Below are 23,517 nucleotides of genomic sequence, written 5' to 3'. Positions count from 1 at the left end.
ATAAAATTACTTGAGCATGTTCCTGCCATCCCGGTGAGCAGTAGGGTAGAGCCTGGTTAATTACATTCGTGTGCCTGCCTGATCACATTTCTCCTTACGGTTGTCCTCCTGTTCACTCTTGACCTGGTTCCTCAAGAGCTAGGAGACAATGTTGGTTCCTTTGGATGAGTGTGATCTCATGCTTTTTAATTGCAGGGCTGGCTGTGTCTCCCTCCTTTCCTACCACTTGCACACGTGCATGCACACACACACATTGTTTTAGTCTGCTAAAAAGCTGCCAAAAGCAATATACCAGAAATGGGTCAGCCTTGGCAATGGGGATTCATTAGGTTGCAAGCTTACCATTCTGAGGCCATGAAAATGTCCAGATTAAGGCACGAGGCTCCTCCAGGTCTGGTCGCTTTCACCTACCTGCTTTCTGCAGCCTCCTCCCTCAGCTTCCGGGAGCCTCTCTCTGTGCCTCTGTGCTCTGCTGAATTCAGCCCCCGCCTCTGGGACCCTGACTCTCAGCCTTTGAGGGTTTCTGTCTGAACTCCTGTGTTTCTCTGCAACCTCTCTCTCCATATTTATCCATTTATAAAGGACTCCAGTAAGAGGATCAAGACCCACCCTGGGTCAGGCCTTACTAAAGTAGTCTAATCAAACAGTCCCATCTACAACAGGGTCACACCCACAGGAACGGACCAGCTTCAAGAACATGATTTTCTGGTGTACATAGGGGCCCAACACATGTGCACGAGAGCACACAAATAACCCTAATGCTCTTCCCATAGCACCTTCACTGTCTCCACTTTGCAGGCATTAGCTCTTTCCTTCCTTCAGTAGGATGATTTTGTCTAGTTTTAAAAAATGTCTTTTTAAAATGCATTAGGTCACAAATATTTATTATCATACTGATCATCATCTCAGCAGTTACTTACTGAGGTCTGGGAGTAGATTCCTGGGGCTGCCATAGCAAATTACCACAATCTGGTGGCTTACAACAAGAGAAGTTTGTTCTCCCACAGTTCAGGAGGCCAGAAGCCCAAAAGCCCAAAAGTGTTGGCAGGGTTGGGTCCTTCTGGGGCTCTGAGGGAGCATCTGTCCCATGCCTCTCTCCTAGCCTCGGGCGGTGCCGGCGATCCTTGGTGGTCCTGGGCTTGTGGGCTCGTCACTGATCTCTGCCTCCATCTCCACGTGGCTGTCTTCCCCGTGTGTCCAGGTCCTCTCCTCTCCTTATAAGAACACATGCCATTGAATTCAGGGCCCTCTCTAAACCCAGGATAGTTTTGTCTCGAGATCCTTGATTGATTTACACCAGCAAAGACCCTATTTTCAAATGGGGTCACATTCTGTGGTTCTTACTGGCCATGACTTTGGGGGGGCAGGGGCCTCCAACTCACGACAGGCTCCCTCCCACTGGAGAGATGTACATAAATGAGTTCCCCTCAAGGAAAGCACATTACGGTGGAAGATGGAAGGGAAGACAGATGCCCAATATATCACCGCAGTCTGATTTTTTTCTCAGCAAAACCACCTTTCAATGGGAAAGCGGCTGATTTCCACCTTGACTGTTTATGCCCCAGCTCCTGTTTTCAAATAGGTACTTTGTACTTACAGTAAAACCAGCCACCAGTATTTCCACTATTGAAGGAACGTCATCAGGCTCTGCAGTAACTTTAACAGTACAGGTTCATGTCCAAAATATCAAAGGCTGAGCTGTCTGGAGGCAGGCTCAGTAGACGAGCACATTGCAGGTGGGACGGTGTTTATTCCAGCCGCGTGGAGGGGAGCAAGGACCTCAGGGAGCGTACATTCCCAGCCTTCCAGCGCCCCGCTCTCTTGCCACTCCTCCTGTCTTTTGGTCACTCCTTTTCCCTCTGAACTGTGATAGCTATAAAATATCTCTGCTCCCCGGGCCATTTCTCAGCCCCTCTTTCCAGCACTTCCTCTCCTCCTGTTCTTGCTCAAGCTAGGGGCATTTTATTTTCTTTTTGTTTTATTATTTCTTCCAAATTTTTCTAAAATAAATATATATTGCTTTTAACTGTCATTGAAACTAATTTTAAAACCCAAATCCTCAGAAGAGTGAATATGATTAGCCCAGCCCTGGTCCGAGTCCCTAGGGGGAGGGAGGTGAGGCCTGAAGTCTGAAGAGTGTCCTCTCTCCAAGGGGACGTGGTTGAGGAGGGAAGGACAGGTGTCTCCACTATCAGCCTGATCTAAGACCCTGGCAGTGGGGAAGGAGAAGAAAGGCCAGAGAGGCAGTTTCTAATGTTTAGATCTGGCAGATACTAGAACTATCATTTCCAGTGAAACCTGTCATTTCCTTCACTTAGAGATTATGAGAAGCCTCCAGTGTTAGAAGAGGAGAGGCTCTTTGAGGTCATCCAGCCCAATTTCTTTATGCACAGCTGAAGGAACGGAGGCCAGAATTATAGGGACCTGCCCCTGGTCACAGAGTTAGCTGGTGGCAAAGCCAGGCTGGTGTCCAGGTTCTTTGCTCCATGTCCATTGTTCTTGGCACCACTCCTGGCTGCCTCTTCACTTCCTACCACAAGGGGCTGTACGTTTGAGAGGCTGAGGTAGCCCAGGGCTGACCCTTCTGTCTGTTCCCCACCAGAGCCCTCCCCTCTTCTCACCCCCCCTCCCAGCCCACAGGAAGCCCACGTGGCTGGTGGGGGTTCTGGAGAGGCTCTCAGAGGGACCCAGATATAATGGTCAGCCATGTGGGTGTGTCCTTTCTGGACCTTCTCCAAGTCCTGCACTCTTCATCCTTTTGTTGGTTGACCAGAAAGTGATTTTTTTTTTCTGTCAGGAAAATACTTCTGTGCCTGGCACAGGGTAAAAAAAGTCTTGCTTCATTTACAAATGATGAAAAATAAAATTGGAATCCAACCTGGCCCCCGTGTTCCTTTAGCCCCAGCACCAACTTGCTTCTTTAAGCACAGAAGTTCAGAGAAGTCTTTCGTATTAGGGCTACTCCGGAGCCCGCAGCTCCTTCTGCCACATTTACAGCTATGTTAAGAGCCAGTGGGAGACGAGGAGACACCAAGAGCACGTCCCCAGGGGCTACCATGGGAGAGGAACGGGGACCAGACTCTGTCCCCTGTCACTAGTCAGGCTAGGGTTAAAGGCAGTGCTTCTCAAACTCGGGCCATAACCAATTAGCAAAGCATGCAATCAAGTGGCCACATCAGCTTTGTTTTGTTTTTAATGTAGCAGATTGGAAAGGAAGGGGAAAATTTGTTTCTGTAAATGTATGATATATGTTATGTGTACATAATACTTACATAGACATATATGTATGTATACATATACATACATGCATATATACTCACACTGAGTAGAGATGTATTAATAAAATATATTTCTTGCTATGAGTTGTGGTACAGAGAATTTGAAAACAACTGTTTTGGTGACTCTGAAATGTTCTTTTATGGAAAATTGCCCATGGGAAGGACTATTTCTGCCAATGGCCTTATTTTTTGAACTCTAAAAGATGCCAGAAAGAGATTCTAATGGCATCTTATGAGGAAAACTCCCTCTCAGGAGATATTTGGATTAAAATTACCCTACTCACAGCTACCCTTTTCTAGCAGGAGTGAAATTTCTTTTACAATAAGATGGATGGTTTGTCTTCCTCTTTTATGAAGAAGTAGCGTTTCCTTTCTTTTCTGCTCGTTTCCTGTGGTGTTCATGAAAACCACTTGGACCTGCTTATCTGTAAAGAAACTTGTTTTATTGCCCAGTGGTTCTCACAAGGAATGATTTTGCCCTCCAGGAGACCTTTAGCAATGTCTTTAGGCATTTTTCAGTTGTTCCAGATGGGCAAGGGACTTGGGGTTATGTGCTGCTGGCATCAAGTGGGCAGTGGCCAGGGATGCTGCTAAACATCCTACAATGCACAGGACGGCCCCATAGCAAAGGATCGTCTGGTTCATGGAAGAAATTCTATCATTGATGTGGAGACAGTGGCCGCAGGAGTTGGAGTCAGGGAGAAGGAAAAAGAGGTGTGATATTGGGGCATTTTTGGGACTTGGCATTGCCCCGAATGATATTGCAGGGACAGATGCAGGACACTATATATCCTGCCATAACCCACTTAATGGACTGGGAGAGAGTGTAAGAAACAACATAGACTGTAATCCATGCTGTATAGCAGTGCTCCAAAATGTACTCATCAAATGCAATGAATGTGCCACACTAATGAAAGTGGTCCATGTGGGAGCAGTGAAGAGTGTAGGGAGTGAGATATATATTTATATTTTAAAGATTTATTCATTTATTTATTTCTCCCCCCTACCCCACCCCGGTTGTCTGTTCTCTGTGTCTATTTCCTGTGTGTTCTTCTTTGTCCGCTTCTGTTGTTGTCAGTGGCACTGGGAATCTGTGTTTCTTTTTGTTGCGTTATCTTGCTTGTCAGCTTTCCGTGTGTGCGGCGCCATTCCTGGGCAGGCTGAACTTTCTTTCACGCTGGGCGGCTCTCCTTACGGGGCGCACTCCTTGCGAGTGGGGCTCCCCTACACAGGGGACTCCCCTGCGTGGCTCAGCACTCCTTGCGTGCATCAGTACTGTGCGTGGGCCAGCTCCACGGGGCAAGGAGGCCCAAGGTTTGAACCACGGACCTCCCATGTGGTAGACGGACGCCCTAACCACTGGGCCAAGTCCGCTTCCCTTATATTTTTTATTGTAACATTTTGTGTGGTTTATGTATCTTTAAAAATAGTAATAATACAAATTTGAAAATAAAAAAAATGTCAACACATTCAAGATGGAGAAACCTGGCCTAGAGAAAGCCTTTTTTTTTGTAGTGGACAGGAGTTTCTTAAACCTAACAATAATTTCCAAAGCCATACTGGATTAGATCATAGTCTGTATATCAGGGTCTTTTTATTCATTTAATAAATTGGTTAAAAATTGAACACTCCCAATGTCATTTGTCTCCAAATATTTTAGTCCTAGAACAAATGCACTCATTAATTTTTTTAATGTTTCAGTAAAAGTTGCAGTACCCATTTGATTAATGTTTTATAAATTGCAAAGACCTTTCTAGACGATAATTCATTTTAAAAACTGAACTTTACCTTAAAAGATTCTTACAATGACTTCTATATGTTCCTTTAGAAAACGTGGAAAGTACAGAAAAGTATTTTTTAAAAGAGATTTTTAAAAATTAGTAATCCTACCACCCAGGAGGAAACATGGTCATATATTACTTCCATTTTTTCCTATGGATTTAAAAAATACTATATAATTCTTCATTTCTTCTTTCTCTTCTGCTTTTTTCCCTATGTTATAAACATCTCCTCAAATTACTTAACTCCTTATACACATTCAAATGGCAGTTTAGCATTCCAGTACATGCTAATGAACCTTGGATTAACTAAGCACTTTTGTTAAACACAGGTATCAGTTTTTCACAATCGTAAATAATCTGTGATGAGCATTTCTGCTTCTCATGTAGCTTTTTAAGTAGCACAGCAGCCTGGATTGTTCAGAGGACTTTGGAACATGGTTATTTAATTCCTAGGCCATGATAGAAGCAGGACAGAAAAGTCTTACACAAAATGCAACAGAGAAGAGACACTAGGGGATACCATTCAGAACCCAAAGAGAGTTCTGGAGTGCCTGGAAATGTGGGTTTAAAAATTGGCTGTATCAACAAACCACATATTTGCATGTATACATATATATGTAAGCAAATGCCAGAAAGAAAAACAAACCTGGAAGAATATACACCAAATTTTTAGCAGTGGTGACTTTGGGATAGAAAATTGGGATTAGGGGAAGAAGCATATAATGCATTGGTGCTCTTTATTTTTTCAATCTTTCTGGATTCTTTGAATTCCTAACTATGAGGATTTACCCATATATAACTTGTATAATATTTAAACGTAATTCTAGAGAGTGAGTTGGATCCTCATGAAACAGAAGCCTGATTTATATCAACAGATACTTAACTTTTACTCCTGTTTTTTAACCATCTCCAGCACCTTGCTGGGTACACCAGGGGAATGGGCCACATGAGCGTGTCAGTAGACGGCGTTCTATTTTGAGTTAAGAAGCTCTGATACGCATTTAGATGCTGGGCCTTAATCGTGTGTTCTCCTCACGGTATATTAGACTTGGCGCCCGCGTAGCCACAGCCTGCGACACAGGAGACGGTGGGGCGGAAACCGCGGTCCAGGGGGGAGCCCGAGGGTTTCGGTTGGTACTCTCGTGTTCCCCTTGGTTCCTCTGCTGCTGCTTTAAGTGCTGCTTTGGTGAGAGCTTCTTCACGCGGCACGCATACCTGGTCCGGAGGCCAGCAGATGGTGAGATTATTCCTCTTTCTTTCAGGCCGCACACCTGGTCCCTGGCTCCAGGCCGAGGCAGTGGGGCCGAGCTCCGATGACATCAAAGGCAGAAATTCTCAGGTAGTGTGTCTCCCAGGTCTCTGAATGTAAAGCCAGGAATTCTCAGAGGAGCACAGAAATGTTGAGGAGGTCCTTTCTCCTTAACAGTTTAAAACTTTTCTTCAGACTCCTTTTCCTCAAGGAAAGCCACTTTATGGACCTCTGTTCCAAACTGGAATGAAACACTCGTGCTTTCAAAATCTGAGGAGTGAAAAAGGGACTTCCCTGGAATCACCACCACATAAACAACTTTGGCAACCCAGACTCCCTTTAGAATCCCTGGGCAAAAATGACCCCGTTCGCTCCCCGTTTCTCACCCTGAGAAGCCAGAGGGGGAGAAAACCCTGTGAGGGTTCTGACACACAGAGCAGTGTTTCCGCTCACCTACAAGGTGGTTGCTTTCATGGTTTCTTTCTGCACCCTTGGGGTTCTTCACCCCCATCAGTATTTATTCATAATTTATTTTAGCCAAATTTGGTCACAATTCAAGTCCTGGTAGCGAGAGGAAATTGACACAGCTGGAAGTGGAATCAGATAGAAGCTTGTGTGATAAGACAGTCTTTGAAGAAATGCCATCGCCCTCATCCAAGGCCACGTGGACAGAAGCGCTGGCTAACCCAGGTGGAGATGAGATGGCATCTCTCATGGCACCTGATAGGGTCCTTTGTTTCTTTGAAAACACATTCAGTCCTACCCCAGTCTCCTCTTGTTTAGAGTTCTGTGTCACAGACAAAAGAGGGTGGCCTGCTTTAACTGGCCCCTTCTGTAGCTGCATCAGACCTCAGGGAAAGGGGCATGAGAAGGAAGGGTCTGGGGGCTCCCAGAAGCCTGGCCAGACTCCTCAGAGTGGAGGAGACAGTGCTCCTAGCAGGCATGCACCCTGACTTCTAATCACTGAGAACTGCAAAAATTATCCTCAGGTGCTCACAGGTTCAAAACTGGGTGTACAACTACAGTTAAGGAAAAAGGTATATATGCATCTTCCTAGTGCATTTCTGTGATTTCCAGATTTTCTACAATGAATACATCACTCCTGCAATCAGAGCAATTTAATAATAATCATAATAATAGTCCTTTACACATATATGACTGTACACATTTTTCACATAGCTCATATCTTATTTGATCCATTTAAGAGTCCTGTGATGTAAGCTGGAGAGATAGCTTTAATGCCATTTTGCAGAAAAGAAAACCAGACTTCAAGGGGCTAAGGAATCTGCCCAGGGTCACATGCACAGACCCTCTCTGTGTCCAGGGCTCCTTCCACTCTACTTACTGCTTTTCCTAGCCTGTTAGGATGCCTGGGACGATGGGCCATCCTCACCATCACCCATGGCAAGTCTGTATTGGATAGTGTGCAGGATCTTTAGGATCTGGTCCTCTGCCTCATGGCAGGTACTTGCCCAAATCACCTAAGACTAACGGTTCATATTCCTGTCCCTGAATGTGTGATCAAGGATGGATCATGAATTCTCCCTTGGGCACTCCACAGTCAAGAAAATCTTTTGTCCCTCTGGATACCTTTTTAACTCATTTCCACATCAGTGAGACAAAAAGCATCTGCCTCCATCTTCACATGACCTTTTTCCCTGAGTCTGTCTGAATGTGTCCAATTCTCCCCTTCCTGTGAGGACACCAGCCTTATTGGTTAGGACACACCCTAATCCACTTCGACCTTAAGATCATCTTAACTGATCTTAACGTCTTCAAAGACCCCATTTCCAAATAGGGTTACATTCTCAGGACCAGGATTTAGGGCTTGAACATATTTTGGGAGCTGACAGTTCCACCTAGAACTCCGCCTTGGGTAAAAGTCAGCTTCTTGCATATGATGGACCATCTTCCTGGCTTGCAACCTTGCATGGGTGAGGGAAAGCTGCTGGGCCCAGCCCAGGGGTGGGTCTTTTGTGTATGTCTTCTCACCCCACCCAGTCATGCGGTGTTGTGTTTCCACAGTTACTTCTAAAGACACTCCGGTAAGAAGACAGATGAAGCCAAGGTCCTGTGAGCCCCCTGGGGTTCCATATCCCAGGCTGGGCATCCCCGGGAGATCACGCCACACCCCACATACTCAAGTTGTAATTCATTTGACATACAGACTCTGAATGGAGCATTTATTTATTGTAAATAGGTGGTTTGCACAGACTTTAAATCAGTATTGTAGTTGACTTATTTGAGTAACATGAAGAAGAAAAAAACTTTTTTCCATTTAAAAAAATGCATCCTGGCATTCATCTGGCAGTACAGATAGATCCCTGCTTTCTCCTCCCCGTGGTGTCCATTCCATGACTGTAAATAGATGTGCAGGCTGGTCCTCGCTAGATTCTGAAGCATTTTTAGAAGAGTCTTTAGTTTTTAGGTAATTCCAAAGCCATAGTATCCACAGCAGCTTCTTATTGGCACGATTTTATATTCTCATTGCACCAATTGCAAACTCAAACCAAATAATGCCTTATAAATGATGCAGCTCAGAGAAATTTATGTGTCCCCTATACCCAGATGATGCCATGCCGCCTCCGGTGAACGAGATGCTATGTCTCACTTCTGTTTTTGCAGTACAGGGATTTTTTTTTTTTTTCTGCCTAATGTAAATATAAAATACGGGCAAGAGTGGGCTTGGTCCTTCCCATGCCGACCCCAGGGTACCTTTTGTAACTGAACGATCCTACAAGTAGCCAATGCTCTTACTGTTTACAGTGCCCCTTGTGCCCAAGACTCAGTGACTTTCCTCCTGTCGCTTCCAGGTTCAGAGCCCTAGCCTGGCAGCCAGGGTGAGGCAAGCGTTATGATAGTTCAGTATTTCCCTGCAAGTTAGAAACATCAGCAACTCGTTATTATAGTAAATTACTGATTCTATCTCAGAGGTCTTTTTGTTGTTGTTCGCGTGCAGGATTTCCATGGAAAACACAACATGAAAAAGTGAAGGCCAAAATGTATCGTGAAATAGCTGCCTCAAATATCTAGTGCTCCATCCCTATCACCTTGCAGAAACTGGGAGCCACCCATCAGGCAAAACGCAGCTCCCTCCTAAGCTCAGAGGCCACTGGTCTGACACTGTCTCATCCCCTGTGGCAGGGCCTCTCTGAGATGGGAGAGGTGTGGAGTTCAGCCCACCCCAGAATATGGAAAGGGACAGGATCAGCTGGCACGGCTCTCACACCCTGTGTCTTCGACCGGCAAGGGAATGGAAGGTGTTTTTGCTTGCCACCTGACCCCAGATGCTCCCCATCCTTGGAGAGGAAGGCTGTGATGCAGAAAGGAGAGGAAATAGAAGGAAACAGATTGATCCCTCGGCTGTGCTCAAAACAGCTGCAGATGAAAGGAAACCGGGGAGAAGGGAGGGAGGAGCAGTGAAAAATCACTTTGAATTGGAACAACTTACACCTTCAAGATATTATGCCCAGGCCGAGCCACCCAAAAAAGGTGTACATTTCAGAGGGTTTTGGCAAGGATGTGCCTGCATACGCCCAGCAGTTGTCTGGAGTAAAGCTCAGATGGTGCCCCACATTGTTGTCATGCTTTCCTACATTGTCATTCCAGGTAGAAGCAACTGAGCAGGGTTAGTTCCCTTCTCTAGGGAGTAAATCATGCCAAATTTTAATAGCTAAATCGATGGGAGAAAAGCTCTTGTGGGTCATCAGCTCTGGGCATAGCTGATTTGTTTTATTGGTTCTGGAAGGTGTCCAAAAGGTTGAATTTTTTAATTCTAAAGTATCTATTCTACTCCCTCCCAGTTGTATAAAATCATGATAAAAGCGTTAATGATCATGATGAAAAAGCCCTGGACAAAGGCAGTTCCTCCCCCATGGAGAGTGGCCTGCCTGATGAGGTGTTGACACAGTCACGTTCTGCACTGCTGGGATGGAAATTAAAAACACAGCTCTTCAAGGACAGAGAGAAGGACAAAGCAGAAACCAAAAATCACAGTTAGGTAGCACTCTCAGGAATCCGGCCCCGCATCCTCTCGAGACCCGTCCCTGGACTCCCGGCCCTCGGCGCACGGCCGGGCACACGGGGTTCCCTGACAGTCTTGCGGTTTAGCCGCTTGGCCATGAACTCCCAGGTAGAGGCATCCCGATCGCGGCAGCCCGACACCCCACATTCTCCCTCACACCGCGGTCCGTGATTCCCCGTGTTTTCATGTGTATTTTATATTTATCGATGTTTATCTCTGCTGATTTGTTTGTACCCAATAAACTTTAATAAGTGGAAATGCTTCCGGCCATGTCATTGTTAAAAACCCATCAGTGGTCACCAGGGCTAATTTAAGGCAAACTTTTTAAGGATTAGGAAGACTTCTAAGGATGACAGAACAAAACGGGTATTTATCCAGGACCCAAGGCTTGAGCTAATTACCTAATGTGTTAGAAATGGGGCCTTTCTTTTTGGAGCTGACATTTCTGACAACGCTACATAATGTTTTCCTGGTCTTCATCATTAAGTAAACTTCTGGGTATTCAGAAAAACCAACCATATTTTAAAAAAAAAACTTTCTCAAATGCATTAAAGTAGATAACACTGTGTTTAGTTTTAGTAATATAGAATGAGGAGAGTATTGTTTATAAATTCCTCTAACATGTGAAAATGGAATAACTTTCAACTTAAAGTGCTCGTAACCCATCGTCCCCCTCCAGCAAAGCCATCAGAAAAGCCTCCTGTATAAGCCACATCAACCTTGAGCTCCAGGATGCTGCTTTTAGTGAAATTTTGGAATACGGTGCAGGGCAGAGGAGGGCTATCTGCTAGTAAGCTGGCTGAGGATGAGGCTCTGGAAGGCAAACACGGTTCTGAATCTTAGTTTTGCCTAATATAAATGTGGGGAAGTAAATTACTTGACCAGACTGTGCCTCAGTTTCCTTACCTGTAAAATTGGGGCATATTTATTGAACACGTAGTTGTGAAGATTCAGTGACATATCCCGTGGAAAGCCCTTAATCCTGGGGCACAACAGGCCCAGGCTATGATTTCAGGCACCCCTTGAGGAATTGTGGGTCAGTGGTGGCACCCAGAGGACTGAGGGGAGCAACTGAGCGAGAAGGGCTCCAGGGGCAAGTTCCAAATTCTTAGGCCATGCCCCAGGAGGCTTTGGCACCCTTCATGAACCCTGCTCTGTCACCTTAGAGCTTTGCCGGAGGACTGTGCTGTGTTTATGAAAAAAAAAAAAAAAAGCTGGGAATAAACTTTGAAAGAGCATTTCCTTTTATATAAACTAGGTGGTCATCCCCTCTGATCTTGACATAGGCCACTTGTTATAGGTGACTCAGTCCTGTTTTCATCAATGAGACAGTCAGTTGCAGTTTGCCTGTCACAGTGGAGATGGGGGCCTGGAAGGAGTCTGACATTTCTGTCCAAGAGTAGAAGGTGTGGGCTTATTTCCCCACGGCATCCTCTCCTGTTTGTGGAGATGGTATAGCTTTAGAGTAAAGAGGCGTAGTATAGATGGGAGCTGCCATTCCGACTGACGTCTGATTCCAGTGTGGTTTTTGTTTATTTTTAAAGAGAATTTATCTACAGAACGGCATGAAATGGAGAAAGCTGCTGAACTAACTGTGACGGCTAAGGGATGGCTATTTGGGTTTTCTGAAGTCTGGAATCTACATCTCCTTTCATTCTATGTGTTGTGAACTGATGTCCACCTTTATTCATGAAACTTGACACAGAGGAAGCCACTCGACAGTCATTTCAGCATTTTTTAATTGTATGCTTGATGCATTTAGAGACAATTCCAAGGGTAAGCACTGGATGGGAAAGTTATCTAGTTCGTAGATATTTGTACAAAAGACTGTTAAGACTACAGGTCAGTTCCCACTGCAGGAAACAGAAAGGTTTTCTTTTTTTATTATTCCCTGCTAATAGCATTTTCCAGCTAACACATGTAAATTCTCACAACATGATTGCAAACGTGTATGCACTCGTTCCCACAAGAAATCTGCAGATGACATTTCAGGACCTTGGGAGTGGATCAGATAACACACATTTTGACACAAAGTATAGGGAGGGAGCTGGGACTTAGGGCTGTGAGGGATGAAATGCCACTGCTCCGCAGAAGCATCACGTGGTCCTGGGACATCCTCCTTCCCCTCCACGCAAGGGCCGGCCTGGTGGGTTTCCCCTCCCTCCTCCGTGTGCTTCCCTCCTAAAGCTGAGAACTCTGATGAAGACCTTCCCCAATAAAGGACAGATGGGTCTGTAGTCAGGAAGGCAGTTGGCATTTAGCAGAACAGATGCAGTGGGCCCACCTGGCTTCCTGCTGGGCCAGCCAGGGCTGAATAACATGTGTGTCTTTGTGGGGTGACATCAGTTAGGAAGCAAAGTCATTTGCCTGGCTGATCATTATTTTTTTATATCTAATGATTCAGACAAAAGAACCTCCAGCTAAGATCTAGGCTACACCTGCTCTGTTAGCTGTTTAAAAAAAAAAAAAAGACTGCTAATAACACTGTCTTTGCATTATCGGTCACCATAATTTTGATTATATCTTTAGTCTACCTAAAGATGCAAATCACCTCCAAGAATGAAAAGTAGCACTTTTCCTTTTCTAATTCACTTTTACCAGTGCCTCCACCCTTCTTAAAGTCTGAGAACTGCCTTCACCCATGGTAAAGCCCACCTACTAGATGAGACTGGACTACCTTACATTTGGTTACGGTGGGGAAAGGGAGAGATTCTGCTCTTTGAGGCCGTGGCTTTTTTCTGCACAAAGCATGCACGGACACCCCCACCTTCCCCAAGTCTTAATAGATACACAAATGGTATTCTAGGAAGCTGCTTACACACTGTGACCTTTAAACGTGATTTTCATATTTCATCTCAAATATTCGTTTTCTCCGTATTGCCTTTAGAAAAGCAATCCCTGGTCAGAAATCATCCAATTAATGATGAGCATTTTTCAAAAGCAAAGTCTGTTAGCGTATTTAAAAACAAATGTACCACCAACCACGGCATGCTCAAGATCCAACGACATATTTTGAGCTGTGAAAGTAGATTTTTATCACTGAAAGTTAAGTACAGCAGCAGTAAGTTTGCTGCTCTCTTCTTGTCTCTCCCCACCTATCTCAATGCACAAGGAGTCTGTCCATTACCAGTACTCCGTTTTTAACTGTACAAAGACCCCTACATGCCTGATGGCAGTGCCTTTCACCTCGGCCAGGCGGTGCCAAGGAGGACTGCCATGCCCTCTAGAGGTGGTGGCACAGAGGCTGCCTCGACAACTCAATTAAGGGTGCCCTTCTCTGCAGTGCTTCATTCAAGTCTATGACTCCTAAGAGAAACAGCTGTTGGGTTTCCTATTGCACGGCTGGGGAATGGCATCAGGCTGGCAGGGGTGTCTGTGACCTCTCTTCTGCCCATCGTGATGAAGACATGCCTCTACGTAATTTATTTTCATGAGATTTCTTCTGACCAAACCCCACATCAATTGCTTTAGGTGTCTCAGACACACAGGTCTGAGTGGAGGTGCTTCCACGTGATGAAATTTTAGAGTGGCTTTCGGCATCATCTTATCTTAAATAACTGCTCTGTGTCACAGCCTTACACTCCTGCTGCAGGCAGCCTTGGGAAGGGGTGGGGTACTTAACCCACCTTGAACTGCCCCCTGCAGCCGCTGCAGACTGACATAGCACGTGGCCACAGAGAAGATGTCGAATTCATCCCCAGTGAAGGCCCAGGGCCAGTGCTGCCTGACACTCTCAGCACCACAAGCCCCCACTGTTGGTTGCCATTAGTTTTGTCAGTTCAAATAATTCTTCTCCTCTCTCACCCTGAACAGGTAATGATTTTACATAGAGAATTTATAAAATGACTAGGCAAAAAAGCCCATGGTGCTCTTAGACCCAGGCTCTTCATGGGAGTTGGCAGAAAAAGATTTTTTCTGACCAAACCTCTGACCCTCAGTGTCCCCATCTGCCCCGGGTCCCTTCCAGCTCTGATGGCCTAGGGCACTGTGGAGGAGAAGGAATTTAACTCTCAGTCACTGCCGGGGCTAGCGATACTCACAGTGTTTCCTTGTGCAGAGTGCTATCAAGAATGAGGAAGCAGGTGAGGCCCCAGGGGTATGCGCGAGGCTGGGGGTAATGAAGCGGGTGCTCTCCCACTGGCTGTATCTTCCCCTATCCTTCCATTAATCGTCTCTGCCCCCTTTCCATTTAGCTGGAGGTAAGCACCCCTGCCCACCCCTGCCCACATCAGCTACTGGTCTGGAGGCAGCTGCTGAGACGTGCAGCATTTGGAGTACTGAGGCCAAGGCCAGGAAGGCAGCCGCTTCCTCCACATCCTGTGGGATGGAACAGGCTGGGCGGGACAGGTGGGGGTTGGGTTGTTATCTTGGAACAAAACGCTTCTACATTCATCTGCTGCCTTCTTAGCCTCCGTCCTCCCCAAGGGGAGGCCATCTGGACTTCTTTGCACGCTTTTCTATGCTCTGGTGGTCAGTCAATCCTTTATGTGAACACTACGTTGGAATGAATCTGTTTAATTACCCTCTCTCTGCTGAGCTAATGTAGTGACTGCTCAGATCTCAACTACTTTAACTGGAATCCAAACGGCCAAGGGTTTCTCTTTTTCCTTCCCTCATTAGCTAAGAGAGTTGCGGCACTGCGGGGTGGAACTATCCCACAGGGCCATTTAATTAATCCTTGACTAGATGTTGGGAGCTAGGCCTAGAAGTATTTCTCCACGAGCCCCAGCCCCGGTGTGTAAACTGCTATGTAGAGAGAGCGGCTGTGCCTTTGGGGATCCCCACGGGGATTCCGGGAAGTCATTGGCATGGCTGCCTGGGCGTCTAAAGGGGGCGTGGTTCAGCTAGCACAGGCACCCAGTTCTGCTGCATTCAGGCGTGGAAGACAAATTCTTCAGGAGCGTGGACATCGGGATCAAGTGGGGACTACAGACGAGCCCCCTTTATTCTTTCTCGTTGGTTTTGCCCGCAGAAGACAGACAGACACATTCTGCACTACAGACATGAACTCAAATTAAGGGAAGCCAGTGAGAGTCCCCCGGGACGACACTCACACCAAGACACACCTTTTGTTAACCTGAAAGAATCTGTTACTGAGAGAAAAACTAAGACTTTGAAAGATTTTGCTTTTTCCACAAATTCAGCACTGTGGAGACTGTCTTTCAAGGCTTGATGAATTCTGGTCCTCTTGTGAAAAGGCTAATGTGTCCATTGTCACTGAAACACAATAACAGCAGCTTAAAATCCACACTCATACAACTTGATGACAGCCAACGGGATTACAGCACAAAGGAAGGGGACACACATGGCAGAAGAGGGGGACATTGGGAGAGTCAAGGCAGAGCACAAGCTAAGAGTGCGATTTGGCTTCAGAAAAGAAGACCACATCTTAACGTTCTCATTTTACTCGAACAGGAGAGAGGTTTGTTTTGCTGGTAATTTAGTAAGAGGGGAAGTTTCAAATAAGAAGGGGAAAGGGACTGCTTACTTCACTTAAAGAACTTAATCTCCGTGTCAACACAGTCATAGAAAAGGTCCCCCACTTCGGCAGGGTCCAGAGGGTCAGAGCTGGCCAGGATTTCTTCCATGGCCTCCAGGCCTTGCTTTTCCAGCTCCAGCATAGTCTTCCTCAGCTTGCGACCTTGCTCCTGAGGAGGGAAACAGGCGCTTTACCTCAGCAAAACGATGGGCCTGGGGGCCCCTGCAACCGAAGCTGAAAGCCCCCTGGAGAAAGGGGGTTCTGCTGACCTCCTGCCCACTCCCTTCAATCTGTTTCCCACACTTCTGCCAGGGGGATCATTCTAGAATGCCAAGATGGTTTCGTCACCGCCCTGCTTAAAAACAGCTCCCTGCTGCCTCGCGATAAGATCCAGACTCATTAGTGACATTCAGAAAAGGCCCTTTGTGACAAAGTACAAGGCGCGTGCTGGCCTCACCTCCTGCCATGCCCACCCCCCTTCACGCATCTCCGTTCTCTTCAGCCAGACTGAATTAACTGCGTTCCTTCAACCATGACACGTTATCGCTGCCACGCTTGCCCCCACGCAGGCCACCCCGCTCTCTGAAGGGCCTTTCCCTCCCTCAGTGCTTGGTCATCTTGCACCCACTCTCCACTCTCCAGGTTTCTTTGCAAAGCCCTTCCTGCCCCCGGAAGTTAGGCCCCACCCCGGGCTCCCACAGTGAGTGCCTTCACTTCTGCCAGAGCCCTAATCTTCCTGTCTCATAATGCATCGCCTATTTAGCTGTGTCCCCACATTGGACCACAGTCTCCCAGGGAGTGAGAACTTACCTCTGTCCTCCAGTGCCTAGGATATAATAGACATTCTCAGTAAACATTTGGTGAATAAATACATGGATTGATGAACTAACACACGACAGGTCTAGCACCTATTCGCTCATTTTCTGAGGTAGTGAGGTTTCCCTCCTCCAAGGGGGAATCATTTACAGTGGAGGATTGCTATTTGCCCAATTAGTCCCAGAACCGAGAAGCTGCTCTCACCACCTATCCACCACTTCCTAATGCTGCCTTGACTCAAAGTAACAGTCGTTTCTCAATTTCAAAACCCACCTGACCTCATCAGTCTCTTCTCTTTGGGTTACACAGAATAGCCCAGAATACATAGCCCTTTCTACCTCTGCCTCCTAATTGCCACATACCCACAGAATCACATACCACCCAGTCATTTCTCTGTATCTCCTTGGGCTTCCTGTGATCTACCTACGAAATAGGCAGTGTCAGGAAGGTATTTGGACAGCCTGGAGAAAACTAAGCTTAGTGCAGCAGCAGCACGCATGGGTCCAGGGAAATGTCTGGCAGGGAGGACAGATGTAACATACTGTGTGACTTTTACATGTCAAAACAGTCATTTCTGTGAACTAAGAAAGCAAGTTCTCAGAGACACTTTCTGAATTCACTTGGATCTACTGCTGACATTGCCTTTTTTATATCCTTTCTATATAGTCTAACATGCTGAATGGGAGAAAATAAGCTCACCCCGGCCACAAAAAATGTATGCACCAATTTCCTTAAAGGGTGTCCATTTCCTTCAGGACAAACTGGACCTACTATACATTGTCAATGAGATACCTGTGGGAAGCGGATGTGGCTCAACTGATAGAGTGTCCGTCTACCATATAGAGGGTCCAGGGTTCGATCCCCAGGGCCTCCTGACCCATGTGATATGCTGGCCCACAAGCAGTGCTGCTGGGTGCAAGGAGTGCCATGCCATGCAGGGGCGCCCCCACGTAGGGTTGCCCCACACACAAGGTGTGCGCCCCACAAGGAGAGCTGCCCCGCGCAAAAAAAGTGCAGCCTGCCCAGGAGTGGCGCCGCGCACATGGAGAGCTGATGCAGCAAGATGATGCAACAAAAAAGAGATGCAGTTTCCCAGTGCCACTGGATAATGCAAGCGGACACAGAACACACAGCGAATTGACACTGAGAGCAGACAACGGGGGGAAGGGGCAAGAAATAAATAAGTCTTTAAAAAAAAAAAAAAAGAAATACTTGAAGAAGCAAATGAGCCTCTCATGAGCACATTCCTTCCTCCCTTCTTCAGTAAAAAACGCTGTTAGTGTGGGCGTAGCTCTTATACGAAAACCTATCCCTGATGGCTGCGGTGGGTAAGGCTAAGGGCCCCTGGGGAACATATATTGGATGTTTTTCTTGTTTGAGCTGATGTTTTATAACTTTATTAACCAAATCTTTAGGAGGGGGAGAGTTGCATTTTTAAGAATTGTTTTTAAAACACGTGATTGCATCTTTAAATAAAGTGTTGCCAACAGTACATCTTGTTACCCTTGAAAGTATACACATAATTTTAGATAGCAGAAAAGCACCCTTCCCCCCTGGAACTCCCATTTCTATTTCTCTTTCAGTAAGCAGTAAATGAAAGAGGAGTATCCATTTCCCACTGGGTTCTAGAATAACATCTAGAGGGAAGGCCTTGTTTTATTCGGTTTCAAGAGACTGAGTAGGAAAACAACACCAGCAATCTAGGAACGGCCTCAGGGAACCGAGGTTTCTGGGAGGAGACTCGACATGCTGGAGAGGAAGAGAGTGACGCTGCTTGCCACTTGCACCTGCTTTCCTGCCTTTCTCGCTGGCTTCTTCTCACCCCCTCCCCCACCATGGCCCCCACGCAAACCTCACCTGGTCACTCTCGATGACAGCGCGTGCCCACTCGTGGGCCTTGTACAGCTCGTGTCGGCGGTCTGGTTTCTCCTGGAATCGAGGCTCCTTCTTGGCCGGGTCATCATCCCCAAAACAGGGAGACTGTGCTTTGGGGACAAGCTTTACATCTTCAACAAAGATGAAAGGCTTGAATATGGACCTAGAAAGAGAGGAGCAGTGCTTCAGCCAGACTCTGTCTGTGTGCAGCCTGGGGACACCCACAGATTGTTCTTCCATTCGGCAGGTATTTCCTCAGCAGCTTAAGATGGGGAGGGGAGGTGCGTGTCCAGAGAGGCACAACTTCATATTATTTTAGTAAGCTAACTGTGGAGTACAAGCTTCAAAGTCTTCTATTTACAGAAGACATCAAAACGGATTTCCTTTATTCCAAAAAAGACCATTTGAGAAGCACCTTTTAGTTGTATAAAGTAAGGGAAATAGTGTTCTCAGAAAGGGGTCTAATGGGCCATCTATTTGAGTTGGAAGAGGTTTGCCTCTCTCTCTACCATGGTTTGCTGGGAAGTGGCCTTCTGGAAAGGAAGGGGCTGAGCACCGCCCCCCCCCCCCCGTCCCTTTTTTTAAAGTGTCTCTGACAGACTCAGGGAGGGGACAGATTAAGACAGATGACCAAAAAAGCAGAGGGGACACACCACAGAGAAACAAAAGTCTAGTTGTGAGTTAGCTGTGTGCACAGAATGTGGCTAATTCAAGAAGCCTTTTTGATGTAGCTCTCTTGGCACAATGGAGGCACCTCAGGAAAAATGGCTGTCGGTATGGGCGTATTTGTGTACATGAAAGTAGATGCGTATTTGAGTGTGTTTGTGTGTAGGCATGGGTGTGTGCGTGTGTGTGTGCTTGTGAGGGGCTGGGGGAGGTGGGTGTACTCCTGTGGGTCTGAGCACATAAATGGTCGTGTGTCTATCTCTATTTGTGTGTGTGTATATATTTTTGTGTATTTATGTGCATCTGTGTATGTGTGTATACTTGTGCATACTGGGCACGAATGGCTGTGTATTTGTGTGTGCATGTGTGTGCTCGTGCATGCCTGGACATACCATGCACACTCATACACCGACAGAGCCACGTATCTACAGAACCGTGGCCTGGGCGCTCAGCCCAGCAGGGTGACCCCAGATGACTGGCGCTCCAGCGAGCGGGCCTTATTCTTCCCTTTGCACCCAGAGAAAGCACTGCTGCATCCCGGGGGTTCTCTGGGCCCAAGTCCGCAGTGTGGCGCTGGCAGAGCACAGGCACCCCCAGGGCCCCGGGATGGTCAGTTTTCAGACGCACCATGGAGCAGCAACTGCAGTAACAACAAAGGGAATGAGCTGCTGCGCCCACACCTGCCAGGTGTACTACTGACATTTGGATCTTTTCTCTCCTCTCAATTGGTGACCTTGGCCCACTCCAAGGTGCCTCAAGTTGGTCAGAAGTGAGCTGGGATGTTGATGCCCTCAGCCCTGTGCGAGCTGGCACTTGAAGCAGCCAGAACAGCTGCTCCAGTTTGCCACGCAAATATTTTCCCATATGCCATGGTCTGAAAAAGGCTAGGATGCAATAACCCTTCTGCCCAAACTGGTCCTGGAATCACCTGTAGAATCTCAGGCCCCCGCCCCACTCCTGATGGCTCAGAATCTGCCTTTTCACAAGTCTCCTGGTGATTCACACCGTACTCAGGTCTGAGAAGCACCACTATTAACAACAGTAAGGAGAAGTCACCTCTTAGATTAGTTTCCTGAGGTCACATTGGGAAAGTGGGCTCAAGTGAGCAGACATTGAGCACAATATGCAAAAGTGGAGCTCAGACTAATTTAATTCAAATAATAAAAGCAGTGAGACTTTTGTACCCCAAGCTGGTGAAGTGGGTGACAGTGGTTAAGGATAAGGTGATACACATATTAATAGGAGACTGATCCCATTCCCAAGCTAACCTGCTGGCAAGCACAAGGGCATGTGTGCTGGACCTAATTCCACAAGGCCAAGTCCTACCAAGAACCTGCCCTCCCCTCCCCAGCCATCATCCAAGGAAGTCCTCCAAAGACTCAGGAGAGCTACCCTTCCCCAGAAAGAACACACACTTCCACTTTCCACGGCCTCTTGAAAATAGGCCATTCCTTTTTCTTTCAGAATGTTGAATGAATGACTATTGAATGTGAAAGGGAATTAATACAAAATCAAAAAGTGTCTCAATCAAGTTTAATTACACGAAGTTGAATTCTCTAATTGTTGATTCAGGTAACTCTGCAAAAGGTTTGTAGTTTGGAGGCTCATGGAAAGAGGTAATGGAGAGAAAGACTATGTGATCCAGCACAGCGACAGCCAGCACTGACCGCCTCTGGGCCCCTCTGATCTCTGAAACGCAACTGCCTCACGATGGGCAAGTGTCCTATCCTTTGGGGCCAGTGGCAGAGTGCACACCACACCGATTGGTCAGCAGACACTAACCTACAGCTTCCTGGGCTGGCACAGAGTTGCCCTTCTGCAAGTGAATGCCAGCCCAGGGCCTGCACAGGTCATACTTTCTCAGCTCCAGGGCCCGTGCTGGGAAGAAAGAGAGCAAACTCTCCCACCTGGGGCTGTTATGCTTTATGGTGGGATTGTCAGAGGCTTCACAATTGCCCAGGGAAATGTCGTTTCCAATAGCGCTCGCCAAGCCTGGGCTGCCGAGGAGACCCTTAGGGGAGGAGCTTGCCTCATGTTTCCCACTCTATTCCATGCTTTTCATGATGCTCACATGTGTGATGCTACTCCAGACACTTCCCTGCATGGCACCTCTTTTCTCTACCACTCAAAAGCCAGAATGGGAGTGATGCTTTTACCAAGAAACCTGTAATTTCATGTATAAAACCTCAGGGCTTTACAACTACATATCTCAGAATTGTTCCAACACACTGACCCCACTGGGCAGAGGCTGGCAGGAATGGGGCAACTAGGGAGCCCCAGTGAAATCCCAGGGTCCACCTGTCTTATTACAGGGCAGGTGACGGGCAGGGACCTCAGCTGGGACTCCGCGCTCCACCCCTCATCAACTGTGGACCTGTCATTTCCCTTCTGGGCTCTTATTTGGACTTAAGTGATCTCTATCATCCCTTCCAGCTTCTAAAGCTATTCTGTTACTTCTGTTTCTATGGCATGAGGCCTGTGAACGTGTGACTCTGACACAGTAATTCATGCTAACCACAGTCATGTTGTTATACAGCCAATATAATAAATATTAGCAGAGTAAAAATTAAAATATTCTCTTTGATGAACTTCAAGCCCACTGCACACTAAGTGACATGGGAAGGGTTAGTAATGTCTGAGGATATTTGAAGGCTTTTCTAAGACATAAAGTTCCATATGCTTATCATGCCTATCACTTTTTTTCTAAAAGAAAAAGAATAAACAATAAATATGACAAAGGTACCCGTAATATTTGAAAGCAGCCAAAGCTCTCCAAGGATTTTTTTCATGTTCTATAAGGAAGTCAGCATCCTCAACTGCTAAAAATATGAAGCATAAATCTGTCAGGTTTGATATTATTGATGAATTCCGAAAAGAAATATTGGATTATGATTATAAACTGATCTTTTCCTCTGGGCATATTAGATTATATTGGATTCATAAGTTTACTTGATTAAGTAATTATAAAAACCTCTTGTGCCAGTAGGGCATTGAGTCCCCACCTCTTGGTGGGTAGGGACTCATAGAAGGCCTGGCTAAGGACAGAGTTAAGGGTTCTAAATGTTGGAGTTTATTCTGAAGTTTTAAGCTGGAGCCCCAGGAAGTAAGCTCCCAGAGGAAAGAGAAGCAAGCCCTGGGAAGAAAGGAACTTTGAACCCAGAGAGAAGCAAGACCCCGGAAGGGAGGAACCCAGGAAGCCTGGACCGTTGCAGATGTCCTCAGCCATCTTGCTCCAACACGTGAAAATAGACTTTGGTGAGGGAAGTAACTTATGCTTTATGGCCTGGTATCTGTGAGCTCCTCCCCCAAACAAAGACCCCTTATAAAAACCAACCAATTTCTGGCATTTTGCATCAGCACCCCTTTAGCGGACTAATACAATTGGTTAAAGGGAAGTCTCCTGAGATTGAATAAAAATGATAGCCAATAATAAATTATAATGATATTAATATTTACTTAAACCAAATTATGGAAATTATCTACAACTCAGGTTTGATCATTTGAGTCTATGTATTCAGAAAAGGGGGATATGGATAACTCAATGGTTCCCAAACATTCTGATTTTATCAGACCTGATAGAAAATCATATTAAAAATCCTAAATAGGTAAGGAGATACTCTGACATTTTCCCACACTTGAACCTCAGATGGTAGTTTCTTAAATGTAGTTGAATGAATGTTTGCCAGTTAATGGCCCAAGGAGATGAAATGACTGGCCCAAGGTCACATCTCCAGCTAGTGGCACAGCTGATGCTGTATCTGGGTCCGATCACCTTCCCAGCCTGCCCAACTACTCGTCACTTGACTGGAGTTCCAAGGGTACCAGGGGTGGCTCTGATGCAGGATACAGCTAAGAGGCCTCAGTAAGCTACTTCTGCTTCCGATCTCAGTGCTGACTCTCAGATTCGGTATAAGGGAAGCCGCCTAACCCAGAATTTGCCCCAGTCACTCAGCCCTTCTCTGGTGTGTTATGAAATGAACACAAAGTGATAGGCCCAAGAGGGGAAAGTGCTTCCAATGGCAAAGATCAGCCCAGGGGCTGGTTAAGGAGGAGACTTAGAATGGGCTGAGGTAGTGCAAAGGGGCAAACAAACAAATGAGACCACGAGCAACACTAACAGAAGCTGTGACACTGGCAACTTTTGGCTCTCACTAAGACAGTCCAAGGCACCCAAGCCGACACCACACCTTTGGGTTTCCAGGGTTCACAGCCTTGGTGACTTGGAGCTATAACCAAAAGATGGCTCTGCAGGAAGCATCATTGCCTTATCTGTCCTATCTTTTTACTTCTAAAACCTCATCATGGATGCACCAAGCCGGTGTAAAGAATCTGCTTCTCAATCATTTATT

The 23,517-nt window shown here is 46.4% G+C and overlaps 2 protein-coding genes across 4 annotated transcripts in view; one reads left to right on the top strand and one right to left on the bottom strand.

Annotated features, from left to right (window-relative positions):
* WIPF3 (WAS/WASL interacting protein family member 3) overlaps positions 1-10,590 on the top strand; it is a 104,720-nt gene extending 94,130 nt beyond the window's left edge. Inside the window, exons 8-10 of one of the 2 annotated variants that reach the window (XM_058296833.2) lie at positions 6,322-6,398; positions 8,334-8,353; positions 9,268-10,590. In XM_058296833.2, coding sequence (XP_058152816.1) covers positions 6,322-6,398; positions 8,334-8,353; positions 9,268-9,292 — 122 coding nt within the window. In that variant the 3' untranslated portion in view covers positions 9,293-10,590. The remainder of the gene's footprint in view (positions 1-6,321; positions 6,399-8,333; positions 8,354-9,267) is intronic. The other variant, XM_058296834.2, reaches the window with a different exon arrangement.
* Positions 10,591-12,053: 1,463 nt separating this feature from the next.
* The window catches only part of SCRN1 (secernin 1), a 62,156-nt gene continuing 50,692 nt past the window's right edge, over positions 12,054-23,517 (bottom strand). For both annotated transcript variants that reach the window (XM_004456589.5, XM_058296835.1), the window contains exons 7-9: positions 18,485-18,665; positions 15,821-15,980; positions 12,054-15,549 (exon numbers count right to left, since the gene is read on the bottom strand). In XM_004456589.5, coding sequence (XP_004456646.1) covers positions 15,822-15,980; positions 18,485-18,665 — 340 coding nt within the window. In that variant the 3' untranslated portion in view covers positions 12,054-15,549; position 15,821. The remainder of the gene's footprint in view (positions 15,550-15,820; positions 15,981-18,484; positions 18,666-23,517) is intronic.

The sequence above is a fragment of the Dasypus novemcinctus genome, chromosome 5 (genome assembly GCF_030445035.2).
Source record: "Dasypus novemcinctus isolate mDasNov1 chromosome 5, mDasNov1.1.hap2, whole genome shotgun sequence".
Taxonomy (NCBI): domain Eukaryota; kingdom Metazoa; phylum Chordata; class Mammalia; order Cingulata; family Dasypodidae; genus Dasypus; species Dasypus novemcinctus.
This window is presented reverse-complemented; position numbering and strand designations above follow the sequence as displayed.